This window comes from Poromitra crassiceps (genome assembly GCF_964638095.1).
Source record: "Poromitra crassiceps genome assembly, chromosome: 3".
In the NCBI taxonomy this organism is placed as follows: Eukaryota; Metazoa; Chordata; class Actinopteri; order Beryciformes; family Melamphaidae; genus Poromitra; species Poromitra crassiceps.
In genome coordinates, this window is record NC_139625.1 from 2,437,650 (window position 1) to 2,456,119 (window position 18,470).

An 18,470-nucleotide genomic window follows, 5' to 3' on the forward strand; every position below is an offset into this window, starting at 1 on the left:
TTTTCTTAGAAATTTGGCAAAAATAATGAATCGATTATAAAAATAGTGGGCGATTAATTTTCTATTGACCGATTAATCGACTACTCATTGCAGCTCTACATGTGTGCATGTGCAGCAACTGGGAGAGGTCGGTGTGTGTGTGTGTGCATGTGTGTGAGTGATGGTGGCCAGACACCAGTTTTAATTGTGTTAGTCCGTGAACCAGACCAAGGTAGTACATTCATGAAACTGGTTAAAAACACAAGACAAAAATATCAGCAAGTTAGTAAAATTCTTACTAAGAATGTTTTATTAAAATAAATGCCAAGAGGTTAATAAGAAAAATAACAGCATACACCATGAAAACTAAATGCAAGCATGTAAAAATACTTATGACAAGAAAAACTAATAAAGTTGCTAATGAGTTAAACAAGCTAGGAATTGGCAAGAAAAACAAAACAAAATATAACTAGGGAAAAAGGCAACACTCCCCACAAGAGACAGTTTTCAAGATGTAAGAGGGGGGGGGGGGGGTGGTAGGGGGGGGGGAGGAAGAGAGGGGTGTTTAGAAAAAAAAAGTTGCAGTGGGTTTCATCAAAAAAAAAAAAGCAGTCAGAAACATGATTAATATACATATAAAATGAGATTAGAAAAATACATTATAAACCTGTAACAATGGCTGTTAATTACATTATCATACATGTAGTAGGCAGGCCAGAGAGAATACGCTAGTTCACCTTCACCTGATGGACTTATCCAGCCTTTCACAATGACACAGCAACTTGTAACATTGGAGAGGGACTTTTTTTCTTAATACTGTCAAATGCTGAATAATTGCCATCTCGTGCTCCACGTTAATATTGCATTTCATTTAAAAAAAAGAAGAGTTCATCATCATCATCATCATAATAATAATAATAATAATAAGAGTAACACTGAAAAACAGATTCATTGACCTTTCGCTGTAACAGCATGATGGAGGGACTACGAATTAGAAGAGCAGACGACCGAGGGGTTCCTCGACTCAATCTAAACAGTTTATTTGTACCTTTCCCGGCGATAAACTGCCAGTTGTTCCAATAACTGGAAACTATTTGGCTGTGAAATGGAGTTGCTTAGGGCACGTTTTCGATATCCAGCAGCGTGGCTTGTCGGCGGTAAATCTGATGATTATATGAATCGTTGGCGTTATTGTCTGAAGGACACGGGGAGGAGGCCCCATGGCCCCAACCCCCCCCCCTTTTCCAGATCCTTTTCCTCCTATTTTATGCATGTATTTTTCTCAGCTCACGATCAAAACACGTCCTGGCAGACTACTGCATCGCTATTGGCAGTTCAAATTTGTTCTTGGAAGAGTTAAGTCACAGTCGCCAAAAAAGAAATCAAGACAATAATTCATAATAATCATTCAAATCAAAAATCAAAAGAGAACAAAAACCTGCGCGCGTGGCAGAGTAAAAGGGTCGACGAGGAGAGGAAAGAAAAAAATAGTGGCGGAAGACAAAAACCATGGCACATTGTTTAGCTGGTCAAACGACTGCTATTCCTTTTTGCATAGAAGAACGTTGGCAGCGAGCACCACGGCGCGCGGTGTCGAGCGGGTAACACGAGCCATTCCTCTCTGCGCCATCTCAGTTGGTGCTGGATTTTTATTGAACATAATCGTAATACTCAGGAAACAGAAAGGACTGTCGATAAGGCACTTGGATTTGATCCTCTGGGGTGTCCGTCTCACTCAAACTCAAACCTAGTTCTTTGCAACTTCCTCCGGGGGTTTGACTCGTTTTGGTCTTCATTTTCCTAGCCAATATCCAAGGTCACAGCATTTCTCCTCACCCGCTCTTTTTCTGTCCTCCACATTACTGTTTTAAACGCCTCTTATTTTTTTTTTGTATTTTTTCCATATTTTGTAACTGCAAGTTAAGTATAAAAAGCTAAAATTGCCAAAAATAGATTTTTTTCTTCTTCTCCAGCACCCTGTAAAATTATCTAATTTTGTTCTCTTCTGTATTCGTATATGCAATTACAGGTATCTACATTTTTATATATTTATATATATTTATATATATATAACAGGTATGTATAAAGCAATTTGAACAGGCAGGCATGGCTTTCACATCCTATATTTTTTTTTCTTGAGAAAAGAGTTGAACAAAAGGTCACGGGGCTCAGGAGCTAGACTACGATCACAGCGAGGTGTGACACATTGTGGATGCACTTCTTACGAGTTGAGAATAAATGTATCGTCACCGGGAGAGAAAAAAACACTGAATTTAAAAACGCAAAATAGATTGTTCTCGTTTGCAGGATGGCTCATATGATGCCACCCTGATGTCCCGATTAGCGGCAAAAAAAAAGTAATAATAATAATAATAATAAAAGGGTTACAAAAAACACACTAAACACAACAAATTGGCCAAATGATGAGATGTAACAACAACAAACAAAGAGGGGGGGGGGGGGGGGAGGGGAAAAAAGAAGCCCGAAATTAAATCAAAAAAGTCAAAACAAAACATTCTTTTGGCAATGCAGTTGTGGATGAAACAACTCAAAATAGAAGGCAGATGACAAATAATTGACAAAAGCACGAGAGACCCTCCCCCCCCCCCCCCCCCCCCCCCCCCCCGCCCGCCCCCCCCCCCCCCCGGCAATGTACTGTAACTGAGGAGCATCTTGATTTAGTGTTAATTGCCTGTTTTTCTCTTCAGGAGAAACTAAAGCGGGGAGAATAATCATCTAACTGACTGGCTGTCAATTCCGGCTGAAGGCAGGCACCACAAATTCACACACCTTTTCCAAACTCTAAAATCATGAAGAGAGCCCTCCGAGACATAGATACATAATTATAGATATATAATTCAATGGGAAACCCTTTGGCTAAATACGCACACTTAATACTTTTTTTTTTTTTTTTTTTGATCACAGCTCGTTTAATTGGTTGAGATATTTTTCTTCTTCTAAATGCATCAGGCACTGTATAATGGATGCAGTGTGGGTGGGTGGGTGGGTGGGTGGGGGGGGCGTAGCAATGGTCAGTAGCTAGTAGGTTATATGCACTGTTCCACTGTCCCCTAAACCCACAACACATCCTACTTTCATTATAGTATTAATAAAATAAAGAAAAGAACGCACAGACCCATCGTCACCTTCCCATCTCGCCTGGAAGCACTTCCTAGTTTCAGCTACCTGCTCAAAGCCCCCCCCCCCCCCCAACCCACCCCCACCCCCCCCCCCCCACAAATCTAACCACCTGCCGATTTTTTTGAGTAGTCCTTCCGAACAAAAAGCTAATTAGTAAAATGTGAACAGAGAAATCCAAATCAAAGTGGAGAAAATGACTCGATTAAAAACAAACCAAAAAAAAGAGGGAGAAAAACAGAACAAAAAAAAAACACAGAAATCATAAAAAAACAGCTCCATTTGCAAATCAATTCAGCCATGCTTAAAAAAACCAGACAGAAAGCTGTGTTGACGGGGCCGAGCTTCACATCTGCACTACATGTGAAACATGACACAAACTAAACAAGTTCTCTCCCCTTCCATTTCTTTTTCTTCCCCAGTGAAGTGGGTGTTGGTGGGCGTAGGTAGGTAGGGGGGCTCTAAGGGGGTTTCTTTTGGAGGGGAGGGGGACGGGGGGATGGGGGGGGACGGGGTGCACATTTGGGAGGGGGGGTTTCGTCATTGCTGTGAGACCCAAATGCTTTGAGTTCCAATTGGCTTTCAGCTTTGTTTACTTCATGCTAGTGAGGTCACCAAATCACAGCGCTCAAAGAGGGTGGGTGTGGGGGGGGGGTTGTGTGTTGGTCAGGATGGGGCGGGGTCTTTATTGCTATATAATTCAGTGCAGATTTATGAGTAACAAGTATTAAAACGCACACATCCACCCAGTATATGATTCATGAAGAAAAAGAAAGAGACAGAATGGGAATTAAACTCAATGAACAGAGAGGGGGTGCAGGGGGGGGGGGGGGGGGGGGGCGAATCTCACACAACTTGTAGGGTTTGGTTGTGTTTCTATGAAGAGTCTGTGTTGGTTTCAATTATTTTTTCCCCCACGTCAAAACATGTTAGGGTAACTGTACGGGCAGGTGCCTCTCTCTCTCTCTCTCTCTCTCTCTCTCTCTCTCTCACTTGCGTCCGAGAGGCTAGCAAAGGCAATTACCAGTTAAGTGATCAGCAGGCAGGCTTGGGGCGGCTCGTCATTGGGTGAAGAGTTCAGAGGTCAGAAGGTCATGTGTTAGTTGCCGGTGGCGGCTAGGTGGTTAGAAACAAAAACAAAACAAACAGAAACAAAAGATAGAAAGGATATTAGTGTCAGCAAGAAGAGACTGGAATGACATCATTTTAACAATAAAATGAATGCAATCTCTTTGTGTTGCCCCCCTCCCCCCTCCCCCCCCCCCCCCCCCTCCTTCACCCTAATTCCTCTGCCAATATGAGATCAATCCAGATAATCTGCTTCTAATCATGACATCATGACGCCATGACATCAAGAGCCCCCCCCCCCCCCCCGACTACTAAAGCCCCCACCCCCTCAATCAGGTGGCTTCGCTGGGTTTAATCAAAGCGCTACATTGCCCCCAGAACCAACAAACAGAAGCAAAGAGAGGCCAAACAGACAAACAAAATAGAACAAAAAAAATCTAGTGTTTTAGTTTCTTTCAAGTTGGAATGCAAGTTACAAACAGTGTGATTAGTGGTAAGGAGACTTTCAATAACTAAAGTTATGTGATGGGTAACAGTGACTAGTGTTATGTGTGCAATGAATAGATGAATCGATGCTTTCCGATTCTTTCTCTTTATTTATCAGTATATATTATATATATATATAGATATTATATATATATTATATACACAGGAATCATAAATACATTCGATATAAAATGCTCAAATATAAAATGAACAGTACCTCATGTACAACTGAAATATCATAAAAAATGTCTCTTGGCTTTATTTGTAAGCACACTGGAGAGAATGCAAGCTACGTCAGCTTAATGTCTGTGCGCGTGTGTCTGTCTTCCGTAGAAAAAAGTAAAATCCCAAATTAAATAAAACGTTCAATGAAAAAATGGCGTCTGGCAGCAGCACGGCTACTCCTCTCCTGCCTACTAAGTTGTTGGTGGATAAGCGGTTACAGTATAGCGCCGCGTCTCCTCGCGAGCCCAGGAGATAAATCACACGGCATTTGAGGCTCTAAATTTCACGTCACAAGGAATGTCATTGAACACCTTTAAAACACCGCCTGCCAACAACTAGCCGCGCTGCGTAAACCAATCGCTATTAAGATCGCTTTTGCCTGAGCATCGAAATACATACAATCTACATCATATCATGTGAAGTACTAAATGTAAACAAAATGTGCATACCACAGTCAACCATTTAGCTGGTGCGTGGATGTATGGGGGTGGAGGGGGTGGGAAAAGGCGGTGGTGGAACGTAAAAAAAAAAAAGAAGTACAATACAGACAATATATAAATTCCAAACTAAGGCATCAAGGCATAATAGGCATAATAATCATTGCAATGCATCAAAAACAATAGCAGAGTGTAGCTTAGAGACTAAACTGACCTCTGTCAGCGGTCACTATCCTTTGGTAAGGATGGACCCGCGGGTCATGCCGCCGCACTTTAGAGGCCATTGCACCTACAGATCGCAACAGATCGTCCACAAGGTTAGAAAGAGAAACAGGCATCACTCATCACATTCACATTGTTTTAACCATATCATTTAGAATGCTCCCATAATACAATGATACACAGAATAATAACATATCGTACAGAATATTATACATATAGACACCACACACAGATTTTTTTTTTTTTTTTTTTTTTTTTTTTTACGTCTAGAAAAATGCAATAGAAAAAATAATACATCTTTTTGGAGTTTGACTTGGTATTTATAAATGCATAACTTAGGTAATAAAATTCCACAGTGCTCAGTTATATGTAGGACTCTTTTTTAAAGGGGCGGGCAGGGGGGTACAGGCTCTTGGGCTGTCTGGAAAAAAAGAATGTGATTCTTCCTGTGGGATCCAGAGAGGGAACTGAGAGACATTTGTCGCTTTATTTTGAAAGGTGGGGGGAAATCCAATAGAGCTCTGATGGTAATTGAATAGAGCCAGACACCACCTGCCTCTCCTTCCCTCTCTTTCATTTCCTCTTTCACATTTCTCTCCCCGAGTCAATCTGCTCACCGGCGCTAGAGGATGTCATTTTTTTCCCTCCCAAATTTGTCACAAGTGATTTCCTCTTCCTACACGGCGTGATCTCTCTCGCTGTAAGCGTACGTGGCACAAACGCATCGGTGCCACGCTGTATGTTCAGGTATTGCAGCAGAAAAAACGGAGATGTTGAGGGCTAAAGGTTGATTTATGGCAGGGCGCTCAACATTTTTGATAAGTGTCTCTCGACAGAAATAAAAAGTGTCTCTCGACAGAAATAAAAGAGTCGCACAACGTTTTTAATTTATACTTCGGCGACAGGTTTTCAGTGGTCTCCGCGGCAACAGCGAGCCCCGCCTCCTCTCCCCTCAGTTTCACCGCGAGCGGTTTGTTAGCGGCTGTAACATCTTCCTCATCACTGTGAAACCATCTTGCCCGAGTCCTAAATGCAAACATAACCACTGGCCCTCGCGTCTGTATCTCCCCGCATCACTCCGCCCACTCCGAGTTCTGACTCCACCCACACCGAGCCCTGTCGGTTTCTCCCCGGTGGAGGAAGCTGCTGGCCAATCACAGTGCGCGACAAAATATGACGGTGTCCGTGACGTAACAAATTCCACAAGGTAGGCGACACCCAAGAAAAGTGTGGAGAGAGACTATTTTCGGTCGCTTCTGACGTCACATCTGTCGAGACGCAGCTTAAAAAATGTGGAGCGACAAAGCATAAATTCAGCTTCAGGAGTCTCAACTCTATTTTACAGAGGGGTCATAAAAACGTGTGGAGCGACAAAGCATAAATTCAGCTTCAGGAGTCTTTAAACTCTATTTTACAGAGGGGTCATAAAAACGTGTGGAGCGAAAAAGCATAAATTCAGCTTCAGGAGTCTTTATACTCTATTCGACAGAGGGGTCATAAAAACGTGTGGAGCGAAAAAGCATAAATTCAGCTTCAGGAGTCTTTATACTCTATTCGACAGAGGGGTCATAAAAACGTGTGGAGCGACAAAGCATAAATTCAGCTTCAGGAGTCTCAACTCTATTCTACAGAGGGGTCATAAAAACGTGTGGAGCGACAAAGCATAAATTCAGCTTCAGGAGTCTTTAAACTCTATTTTACAGAGGGGTCATAAAAACGTGTGGAGCGAAAAAGCATAAATTCAGCTTCAGGAGTCTTTAAACTCTATTTTACAGAGGGGTCATAAAAACGTGTGGAGCGACAAAGCATAAATTCAGCTTCAGGAGTCTTTATACGCTATTCTACAGAGGGGTCATAAAAACGTGTGGAGCGAAAAAGCATAAATTCAGCTTCAGGAGTCTTTACTCTATTCGACAGAGGGGTCATAAAAACGTGTGGAGCGACAAAGCATAAATTCAGCTTCAGGAGTCTTTATACTCTATTCGACAGAGGGGTCATAAAAACGTGTGGAGCGACAAAGCATAAATTCAGCTTCAGGAGTCTTTAAACTCTATTTTACAGAGGGGTCATAAAAACGTGTGGAGCGACAAAGCATAAATTCAGCTTCAGGAGTCTTTATACTCTATTCGACAGAGGGGTCATAAAACGTGTGGAGCGACAAAGCATAAATTTAGCTTCAGGAGTCTCAACTCTACTCGACAGAGGGGTCATAAACAGCGTGAAAGGTGAAGCCTGAATGTAATGAATGGCCCATTAAAGGACGGCTTTACCGTGGGGAATATGAATATATATTAAATCTCACGCCCCTAAGGTTTTCGAATCCGTTGAAATTTTTGAAATTGGTGCTTCCCTGCCTGACCTATCAACCATCTCTCACATATTTTTCGGGCCAGCCGACGCGTTACGCGTCTTCTGGCCCGAGTCCGCCTTGCGGAAGTCGAGCGCCTATGAACTACAAGTGTTGTGAGCCATGGTCCCGCCTCTAGAGGTCCTCCACGCCCCTTCAGAGGTCTCGAAGAAAAGCAAAAGGCAGCCATCTTGTTCAACCGCCTAGCCTATGGTAGCTAGGTTAGCTTTCCATAGCTCCTTGCAAAGAGACCATTATCTCTGGAACGGAAGCACGGACAGACACGGGACTGGCGGCATTGGAAAGGCCGTCAAATTTTACATCTAGTAATAGGTGGGTTGAAGTAACGAAATCAACGCTGAGCAATGTACCCGATTTTACACATTTTTACATGAATTAGTCACAACATCAAACTCCTACAAAAATGCCTTAAAATGCATGACATTTTTTTTATGAAGACATCTCTGGACATATATACTACCGTTTAAATTTGGTGCAATTTGGAGGCATTTTTTTTTTTGATGTTTTGTAATTTTTTCTTCTTCTACTAAATCTTTTTATGTCGAAGCCTTCTTCTTCGACTTTTATGGCGGTTGGCAAGCATATATGTGCATTACCGCCACCTACTGGAGTTTGATATCAGCCAAATGCCTGAGGGGTGGGCCTGGAAACGAAGGCCACGCGAGCCCAGTGCATTGTGGGAAATGTAGTATTTCGGGTGCCCGCACCCCCCCCCCCCCCCCACACACACAGAGTGCATTTCTGGTGATATCTCTGCCGGGAAACAACCCATTTCAAAAATTTCAACGGATTCGAAAACCTTAGGGGCGTGAGATTGAATATATATTCATATTCCCCACGGTAAAGCCGGCCTTTAAGACTATGAAAAAAGAGGGGAAAAAGAAGGGAACTCAGCAAGATGCCATCTTAGCACTGTGGAGGTCATCTCTCTTCTGGCTTTATTTAAGATGCCAGTAAGCATGGTGTATCTGTATCCAGTAAGCATGGTGTATCCGTATCCAGTAAGCATGGTGTATCTGTATCCAGTAAGCATGGTGTATCTGTATCCAGTAAGCATGGTGTATCCGTATCCAGTAAGCATGAGTATCTGTATCCAGTAAGCATGGTGTATCTGTATCCAGTAAGCATGGTGTATCTGTATCCAGTAAGCGTGGTGTATCTGTATCCAGTAAGCGTGGTGTATCTGGGCTGGTGTGGAGCCAGAGACTGTGTTCATTACAGTGAGACACTTTCCACAGATTTGTGTGTGTAACCTTCAGTGGCTAAATGGACCTGCTGGACGTGCGCCATGGGTCATCCTGACACCGAGTTGAAAGCTCGCTCTGCACTCGGTGCGGGAAAGGGGGGAAAAAAACAAAAACAAAGAAAAAAAACAAGCCCTTCCTGGGGAAGTTGGGCCATTTTTGAAGTAAGTTTTGAAAATTTCGAAAAGGACTGGACTTGACAAGCAAAGTGTGTGTGTGTGTCTTCAGTTTTGGCGGATGACTACACAGCCACCTACGCCTACTTTGAAGCGGCAGATGGCCCTGACGTTTCCTCACACTCACTGAAGTCTATGCTGGCTAGATACACCAGCACAGGCAGGCAGCAGAGACAAACACACGCGCCTGTGTGTGTGTGAGCACGCGCGTGTTCCACAGGGCCCTGTGTTGCTGAAGGCAGCGATCGATAGCGTGAGTAAATAAAAATGCACTAAGCTGGTGTAAACCCTGAGAGTTAAAGAGAGAGAAGCCAGTCAGCCTCCTGGAGGCAGCCCGCGGGTCAGGGGAAACCAGGCCGGTGTGTCGGATGATTCCGCCGACAAACATCTGAGGCGTATCGCAGCAATTAAAGCACGAGCGAACACACCCCGCTGAGAGCGAACACACCCCGCTGAGCGAACACACCCCGCTGAGAGCGAACACACCCCGCTGAGAGCGAACACACCCCGCTGAAAACCATCGCTCATGTCCAAAATACACGGCCGCCGATTTGCATTTCGGTCGCTACGGCCTCAAAGCAACAGAACGCAGACTCAAGTTTGCGTCTTCGATGCACGCTCGCTGGTCTCTTTGGTAGCGGTAGTGTCGGGCCTGAAGCGCAGCTGAGAATGAGTACAATAATATAATACAGCACTCGGTCCAACTGTAGTCTGGACACAGACACTAAGGGGAATGTCAGGTATTAGCACAGAGCTGCAGTTCAACAGGGGTGACGCTGAGACAACGGAGAGAGAGAGAGAGGGGAGGAAGGGGGAGGAATCTGATGAACACCTCCAGCGGGGGAGAGAGAGAGAGAGAGAGAGAGAGAGCGGGACCTTCTCCAGGCATCAAGGCCTGCCTGCAGAGAGCAGCACGGAGAAATGATTTGAAAAGAAGCAGGAATCTGCCGGCAGACCGAACACGCCTCCGTGCTCGTTCATGAAAGGGTTACGGGAGCAGGCTGCGTTTATACGGGAGCAGGCTGCGTTTATACGGGAGCAGGCTGCGTTTATACGGGAGCAGGCTGCGTCTCTACGGGAGCAGGCTGCGTTTCTACGGGAGCAGGCTGCGTCTCTACGGGAGCAGGCTGCGTTTCTACGGGAGCAGGCTGCGTCTCTACGGGAGCAGGCTGCGTTTATACGGGAGCAGGCTGCGTCTCTACGGGAGCAGGCTGCGTTTCTACGGGAGCAGGCTGCGTCTCTACGGGAGCAGGCTGCGTTTATACGGGAGCAGGCTGCGTTTATACGGGAGCAGGCTGCGTTTATACGGGAGCAGGCTGCGTCTCTACGGGAGCAGGCTGCGTCTCTACGGGAGCAGGCTGCGTTTATACGGGAGCAGGCTGCGTCTCTACGGGAGCAGGCTGCGTTTCTACGGGAGCAGGCTGCGTCTCTACGGGAGCAGGCTGCGTTTATACGGGAGCAGGCTGCGTTTATACGGGAGCAGGCTGCGTTTATACGGGAGCAGGCTGCGTCTCTACGGGAGCAGGCTGCGTTTATACGGGAGCGCGTCTCGGACTCGGCACACCTCCTCTCAGACCGAGGCTGAACAGAGGCTACGTAAACCTGAGAGCATAGCCGCTTGGCGAGAGAGGAGCTAAAAAAACAAATTTTACTTTTAAGATCTTAAATTATATCTAAAAAAAAGTAAACTGCAAAGAGCCTCGCCCTAACAAGATGACTTCTGACCCCCCTTTGCCCCTTTATTATAGCGTCCATGTCAGCCACACAAGCTGCTCATCCCGTTAGCAACAGTATCACCTCCACCTCCACCCTGTGTGAGTGTTTTGTCTGTTTGTTTTGCTCCTCAGGTGGACACGACATATTTACCTTTCAACAAGTCCTGATTGTGCTGGTTCATGACAGCTGCGTCCAGCACCCCTCCGGGGTAAAACAAGCCTTCCTGTCCGGGCTGGCTAAAGCTGGCCAGACCTCCCATGCTCCCCCAGGCTCTCTTACCTAGAACCCCACTGTGGTCGATGGGGTACTCCAGCAGGGAGGTGGGCGCCAGGGCGTAAGGGTAGTCATAAGGGGTGGTGTAGATGAGCCCGCCGTCCGTGGGGGGCACCAGGGCGGGGGCGCCGTTGGGCATCATGGCGGCCATCTGAGGCCGGAGGATGTTCATGATAGGCGTGCCGGCGGGCGGCTGGTGCCGGTGTGCCGGATGTGGCAACATCTGGCCATTAGGGGCCGCTATAAGGCGAGTGCCCTGAGCGGCCGCGGCCGCTGCTGCAAGAGAGAGCGCAAGGGGGGCTGCCATAAGCAAGAGAGCGAAGGACAGAGAGAGAGAGAGACAGAGAGAGAGAGAGAGAAGACGAGACAGACAGAGACAGAGAGAAGACGAGAGACAAAGTGTGGTGGTGCGATTGATCCAAATCACAGGTGAATAGTAAAGAGTGAAAATACAAAAGGCAGGAAGTGGAAGAGGAAGTGGCAGGGAGAGAAGGGAGGAAAAAGGGAAAATTAGTCCATGCAATGATCATGGTGGTGAACCAAAAAAGCCACAATGTGCTGCAAAGGAAAAGTCAACGTAACCAAATATAAAGAAATCAAAAATAAGCCCTCACACACCAAAACACAAACACAAGAAGCATACAATGCGGCTATAATCATCCCAATGCACAGCCATCATTCAAAGCATACCAAATCACTAGGGCTGGCACGGATCAGAAAACCCACGGATCGGATCGCGTGACGGATTTTTGAGCCACGGATCACGGATTTTTCGGATCAGCAAAAAAATATATATATCAGATTTTTTCTCTCAAAATTAGATTTTCGATTAGATTTTTTTAATACTATTATAATTCTCTAACCATTTGTTGCCCTGCACAGCTCAAAAAATATATTTTTCTCATAAGTGACACAATGTATGCTTTTACTCTGAAGGCAGAACAACCCAACTTCCTGTTTTAGGTGGCACTGCTATGCCTAACTTCGTGGCTGTTGCTTGCTAACAACCTGCAGTCACTTGACACGGGTACAGACCAGACCAGGTGAGTCTGGAAATATAACGTTGATGCTACGTTAAGCTACTCAGTGGCCCCACGTGTTGTTTTGTTGTTATGTGTCCTAAGGCAACATTTCACCGTCCGGTGATAATGTGTTTGTGAAACGTGTGCGCGCGTGTGTGTGTGTGTGTGTGTGTGTGTGTGTTGTGGCTCTCGTTATCTTGTGCAGCCCGCAACACGCTGATCGCATTTCTGTGCTTTTTCAGAGGTGTTGAAATAAGTTTGTCTTTAGTAGCCACTAGCCACAGCCTTCAGAGAGACTTTACAGCAGCAACAAGGGATGAGGAAGCTCACTTGTGCTTGCCATGATTATGCCTGTCTGTGTCTGGCTGCGCTGGGCGTTCTCATACACTAACGTTAAACGTTAAATGAAACAAAAGGGGGGGGGGGTCCGCGGACCATTGACGTTCCGAACCACTTTCCGAACCATGGGGGCTGATCCGTACGGGTCACGGATTATCCGTGATCCATGCCAGCCCTACACATCACCATGGCAACCAGCCCTACACATCACCATGGCAACCAAGGCTACACATCCATTTATTGGAAGTGGCATCGGTGATCAAACAGGTCAACAACAACAACAACAACAACAACAGAGATGGAGCTGGTCACAGTAGAGGAGACGTGATGATGGAGGAACGTGCAGGCCTCTGGCTTCATATGAAGATCAATGGAGCCATAATGGAGCCACATTACACTCAAGTCGTTAGCCTTATAGCAGATATGACTCCTCTACAGAGCCAGCAGTCCATCTGGGTTGGATGACAGACAGATGAATATACAGCAATAGTTCTCCAGGTGGTTCTGCTCAGTCTGAACCGGACCACACAAGCTGGATCAACCATTCATAACGATGGCTTTTGATTTGATTCCCCCTCCTCCTCCCCAAACTGTGCTCAGATTGTGGACTAATTCATCAAAGGTAGCATTTGTGCAAATGTGAACATTTAACTTCAACAGTCAATCAGTTTGGGATTTAATGTCATGATTTGGGAACCGTGCTACAGTATCTAAAAGAGCCCAGTTCATTATGATTCACTTGAATTCGAGGCAGACCCAATTATGTTATTATTACATTGAATTCAGAACGACAATTAAGAACAAGCGTTGCAGACATTCATTACACTGAGCAGACACCACTAACGCCAGTGTTGCGTTGCGTTGGCACAAATCACAGGCACGACTATGGGTGTAGAAATGGCATTTGGTGATTAAAGAACAAACTGTGTCGATGCGTGAAATAAGTGACATCATGCAGGTGAATAAGTACACTGAAGGCTTCCAGACCACCCAGCCTGCGAGGAAGGCAGAGGCATGGCATCTGGAGAGCAGGGGGAGGGAGGGAGGGAGGGAGGGATGAAGGGAGAGGAAGAGAGATGGGAAGAAAGGGATAGAGGTTGTCCTATGGCTACGAGTGTGTAGGTGGTTGTGTCAGTAGGCCTGAGTGTGCAGGTGGTTGTGTCAGTAGACCTGAGTGTGTAGGTGGTTGTGTCAGTAGGCCTGAGTGTGCAGGTGGTTGTGTCAGTAGGCCTGAGTGTGCAGGTGGTTGTGTCAGTAGACCTGAGTGTGCAGGTGGTTGTGTAAGTAGGCCTGAGTGTGTAGGTGGTTGTGTCAGTAGACCTGAGTGTGCAGGTGGTTGTGTCAGTAGACCTGAGTGTGCAGGTGGTTGTGTAAGTAGGCCTGAGTGTGCAGGTGGTTGTGTAAGTAGACCTGAGTGTGCAGGTGGTTGTGTCAGTAGGCCTGAGTGTGCAGGTGGTTGTGTCAGTAGACCTGAGTGTGCAGGTGGTTGTGTCAGTAGACCTGAGTGTGCAGGTGGTTGTGTAAGTAGACCTGAGTGTGCAGGTGGTTGTGTAAGTAGACCTGAGTGTGCAGGTGGTTGTGTCAGTAGACCTGAGTGTGCAGGTGGTTGTGTCAGTAGACCTGAGTGTGCAGGTGGTTGTGTCAGTAGACCTGAGTGTGCAGGTGGTTGTGTAAGTAGGCCTGAGTGTGCAGGTGGTTGTGTCAGTAGACCTGAGTGTGCAGGTGGTTGTGTCAGTAGGCCTGAGTGTGCAGGTGGTTGTGTCAGTAGACCTGAGTGTGCAGGTGGTTGTGTCAGTAGACCTGAGTGTGCAGGTGGTTGTGTCAGTAGGCCTGAGTGTGCAGGTGGTTGTGTCAGTAGACCTGAGTGTGCAGGTGGTTGTGTCAGTAGGCCTGAGTGTGCAGGTGGTTGTGTCAGTAGACCTGAGTGTGCAGGTGGTTGTGTCAGTAGACCTGAGTGTGCAGGTGGTTGTGTCAGTAGACCTGAGTGTGCAGGTGGTTGTGTCAGTAGACCTGAGTGTGCAGGTGGTTGTGTCAGTAGGCCTGAGTGTGCAGGTGGTTGTGTCAGTAGATCTGAGTGTGCAGGTGGTTGTGTCAGTAGGCCTGAGTGTGCAGGTGGTTGTGTCAGTAGACCTGAGTGTGCAGGTGGTTGTGTCAGTAGGCCTGAGTGTGCAGGTGGTTGTGTCAGTAGATCTGAGTGTGCAGGTGGTTGTGTCAGTAGGCCTGAGTGTGCAGGTGGTTGTGTCAGTAGATCTGAGTGTGCAGGTGGTTGTGTCAGTAGATCTGAGTGTGCAGGTGGTTGTGTCAGTAGACCTGAGTGTGCAGGTGGTTGTGTAAGTAGACCTGAGTGTGCAGGTGGTTGTGTCAGTAGACCTGAGTGTGCAGGTGGTTGTGTCAGTAGGCCTGAGTGTGCAGGTGGTTGTGTCAGTAGACCTGAGTGTGCAGGTGGTTGTGTCTAGGGATGGGCATCGAATTTCGAATTTTCGAATAATCGTTGTTATTATCAAGGTCGACTTTTATTATTGAAAGTCGAAATTCGAAAAAAAAAAAAAAAAAAAGTAAAAAAAAAAATATATACCGTAAATTCCGGACTATAAGCCGCGGCTTTTCCCCCGTTTTTTGGCCTTTTTTGGCCCCTGCGGCTTATATAACGGTGCGGCTTATCTATGGATTTTTTCAGCAAAAAAATAAATAAAAAACAGAATTCTCTCTTCTTTAGCACTCTTTCTAACTATAAATCCACTTCTGTTTTAATTTCCTCTCTTGCCCTCTTTTCACCACACCGCGGACACTGTGTGCACTGTAAAAAAAAACACAGGTGGTGTTGTGCTATGTTGTTTTGTTGAAATGTTAATAAATGGGAGCTTCCTCAAACAGCCATCTCTTTCCCGACAATCCCCTCTGTGCACGAACCCTTACATATGGTAATTAAACATAAAAAAAAAAAAAAAAAAAAAAAAAAAAAAACATTAAAACACCCGCGGCTTATAGTCCGGTGCGGCTTATATATGTAAAAAACAGTCCATTTTGCTGCTGCGGCTTATAGTCCGGTGCGGCTTATAGTGCGGAATTTACGGTATATATATAATTTGTGAGTGAAATCTTGCATTGTCTCCCCTGATTCTAAGTATAGTCGAATCGCTTGGTTTGAGCAAGTAAAACAAATTTTATAAGCATTTTAAGCAAGGTTTATGGAAAAATGAATGGCGGATGAAATCCCATGAAGAGGGAGATGGGGTGACTTTGGCACCCCTTTGGCACTCAGACCTGAGCCTACTAAATATTTAATGAACCACTCATGATTGTCAAAACTGTTTTTTATTTTCAAAAATGTCAATGTCATGTAACATGTTCTTTACTTCAGTGGTGCAATGCTTGTTTGAGCTAAAAATCCACAGCAGAAGCTTTTTCTATTAATTAATAAAGCCTTAGACTTAGAATCAGGGGAGACAATGCAACATTTCACTCACCCTAATTTTTTTTTTTTTTTTACATTTTTAATTTTTTTTATTCATTTTCGAATTTCGATTAAAAGTCGACTTTGGCCAGCGAATTTCGAATAGTGTTTTTGCTAGAAATGCCCATCCCTAGTTGTGTCAGTAGACCTGAGTGTGCAGCTGGTTGTGTCAGTAGACCTGAGTGTGCAGGTGGTTGTGTCAGTAGACCTAAGTTGTTTGGAAAGAAAGAGGTGTATCTATCTGCTCGTGGTCAGAGACAGTATGGATGGTGTGTGCACAAGAGATCAGACTAAACATTCATGTAAGTGGATGTAAACATTATTAGTTGATGAGAGATATAACTTAGCGTGATTGTGAGTGTTTCTCCAAACGGCCTGTGTGCAGTTCAAATATGAGCCTAACTGTATGATGTTCCAAACAGAGATGGGCTGGTGTTTGTGTTTGTATGCTTACGTGTCTTGATGTTGGTGTCTCTGTACGTCCCGTTGAGAATGGCCAGTTCCATCAGCTGCATCTTCTTCAGATTATCCTCTCCCTCCGCCTGCAAAAACACACAGCATTTAAAACACGTTAACATTCACAAATAACACACAGCATTTAAAACACCTTAACATTCACAAATAACACACAGCATTTAAAACACCTTAACATTCACAAATAACACACAGGATTTAAAACACCTTAACATTCACAAATAACACACAGCATTTAAAACACCTTAACATTCACAAATAACACACAGCATTTAAAACACCTTAACATTCACAAATAACACACAGGATTTAAAACACCTTAACATTCACAAATAACACACAGCATTTAAAACACCTTAACATTCACAAATAACACACAGCATTTAAAACACGTTAACATTCACAAATAACACACAGCATTTAAAACACGTTAACATTCACAAATAACACACAGCATTTAAAACACGTTAACATTCACAAATAACACACAGCATTTAAAACACGTTAACATTCACAAATAACACACAGCATTTAAAACACGTTAACATTCACAAATAACACACAGCATTTAAAACACGTTAACATTCACAAATAACACACAGCATTTAAAACACGTTAACATTCACAAATAACACACAGCATTTAAAACACGTTAACATGTCCGCACGGTGAGCGTCTCCCCTCGCTGTTCAAAGGGACAGTCATCAAATCCAGATGCAGATCAACTCAAGTGCAGTGGTCACGGCACAGTGCCTCGTCCTCGCTAAAATGCTGACAGACACGTTAGGAGTGAGAATGCATATTCATAATCCATATCAGAATGATAATTATTGTAATTTTCTTCGCTCCCTTGTGCGCAATCAAACGCGCAATAACCGCCCTGGCTAATGTCAGGCCTGTCAATTAAGGTTTGGATAAATAAATACAAAAGCAGCAGCCACTGTCATTATCGCCAAATTAGGCAGCGAAATCATTCACGAAAGCAATTAAGATAGCACCCCCTCCCTCCCACTCACACCCAATCCATCCCTCCCCCCCGTTCCTCCCTTTGTCTCCCCTCCACCTCCAACTCCATTTCCCCTGAAGCTAACTCAATAACCATGACAAACAAATCATCATTTAAGTAGGGCCTTGTGTCATTCACTGAAGGTGTGCAAAGACGGTCAAGCAAGGCCTCCCTGACGTCAGATCCATGGCCTCCCTGACGTCAGATCCATGGCCTCCCTGACGTCAGATCCATGGCCTCCCTGACGTCAGATCCATGGCCTCCCTGACATCAGATCCATGGCCTCCCTGACATCAGATCCATGGCCTCCCTGACGTCAGACCCATGGCCTCCCTGATATCAGATCCATGGCCTCCCTGACGTCAGATCCATGGCCTCCCTGACGTCAGATCCATGGCCTCCCTGACGTCAGATCCATGGCCTCCCTGACGTCAGATCCATGGCCTCCCTGACGTCAGATCCATGGCACGATGGGGCTTTCATTGCTACAAAGTGAGGTAGCACTTTGAAAGCTTGTTCAAACCATTTCAACATCTTGCTTGCTCAAACAAAGGCACACGTGCACAACACACCCCTGTACACATGCCGACAGCATGTGCACATACATACTGTGCACGTGCACAGTATGTATGTGCACGTGCACAGTGTGTATGTGCACGTGCACAGTGTGTATGTGCACGTGCACAGTGTGTATGTGCACAGTATGTATGTGCACAGTATGTATGTGCACGTGCACAGTGTGTATGTGCACGTGCACAGTGTGTATGTGCACAGTATGTATGTGCACAGTATGTATGTGCACGTGCACAGTGTGTATGTGCACGTGCACAGTGTATCTGTGCG

At 45.3% G+C, this 18,470-nt stretch overlaps 1 protein-coding gene across 1 annotated transcript in view; it reads right to left on the reverse strand.

Moving 5' to 3' along the window:
• Positions 1-3,432: 3,432 nt before the first annotated feature.
• qkia (QKI, KH domain containing, RNA binding a) overlaps positions 3,433-18,470 on the reverse strand; it is a 173,588-nt gene continuing 158,550 nt past the window's right edge. Inside the window, exons 5-8 of the mRNA XM_083633543.1 lie at positions 16,602-16,689; positions 11,210-11,632; positions 5,548-5,622; positions 3,433-4,233 (exon numbers count right to left, since the gene is read on the reverse strand). Of these exons, the coding sequence (XP_083489669.1) occupies positions 4,217-4,233; positions 5,548-5,622; positions 11,210-11,632; positions 16,602-16,689 (603 nt within the window). The 3' untranslated portion in view covers positions 3,433-4,216. The remainder of the gene's footprint in view (positions 4,234-5,547; positions 5,623-11,209; positions 11,633-16,601; positions 16,690-18,470) is intronic.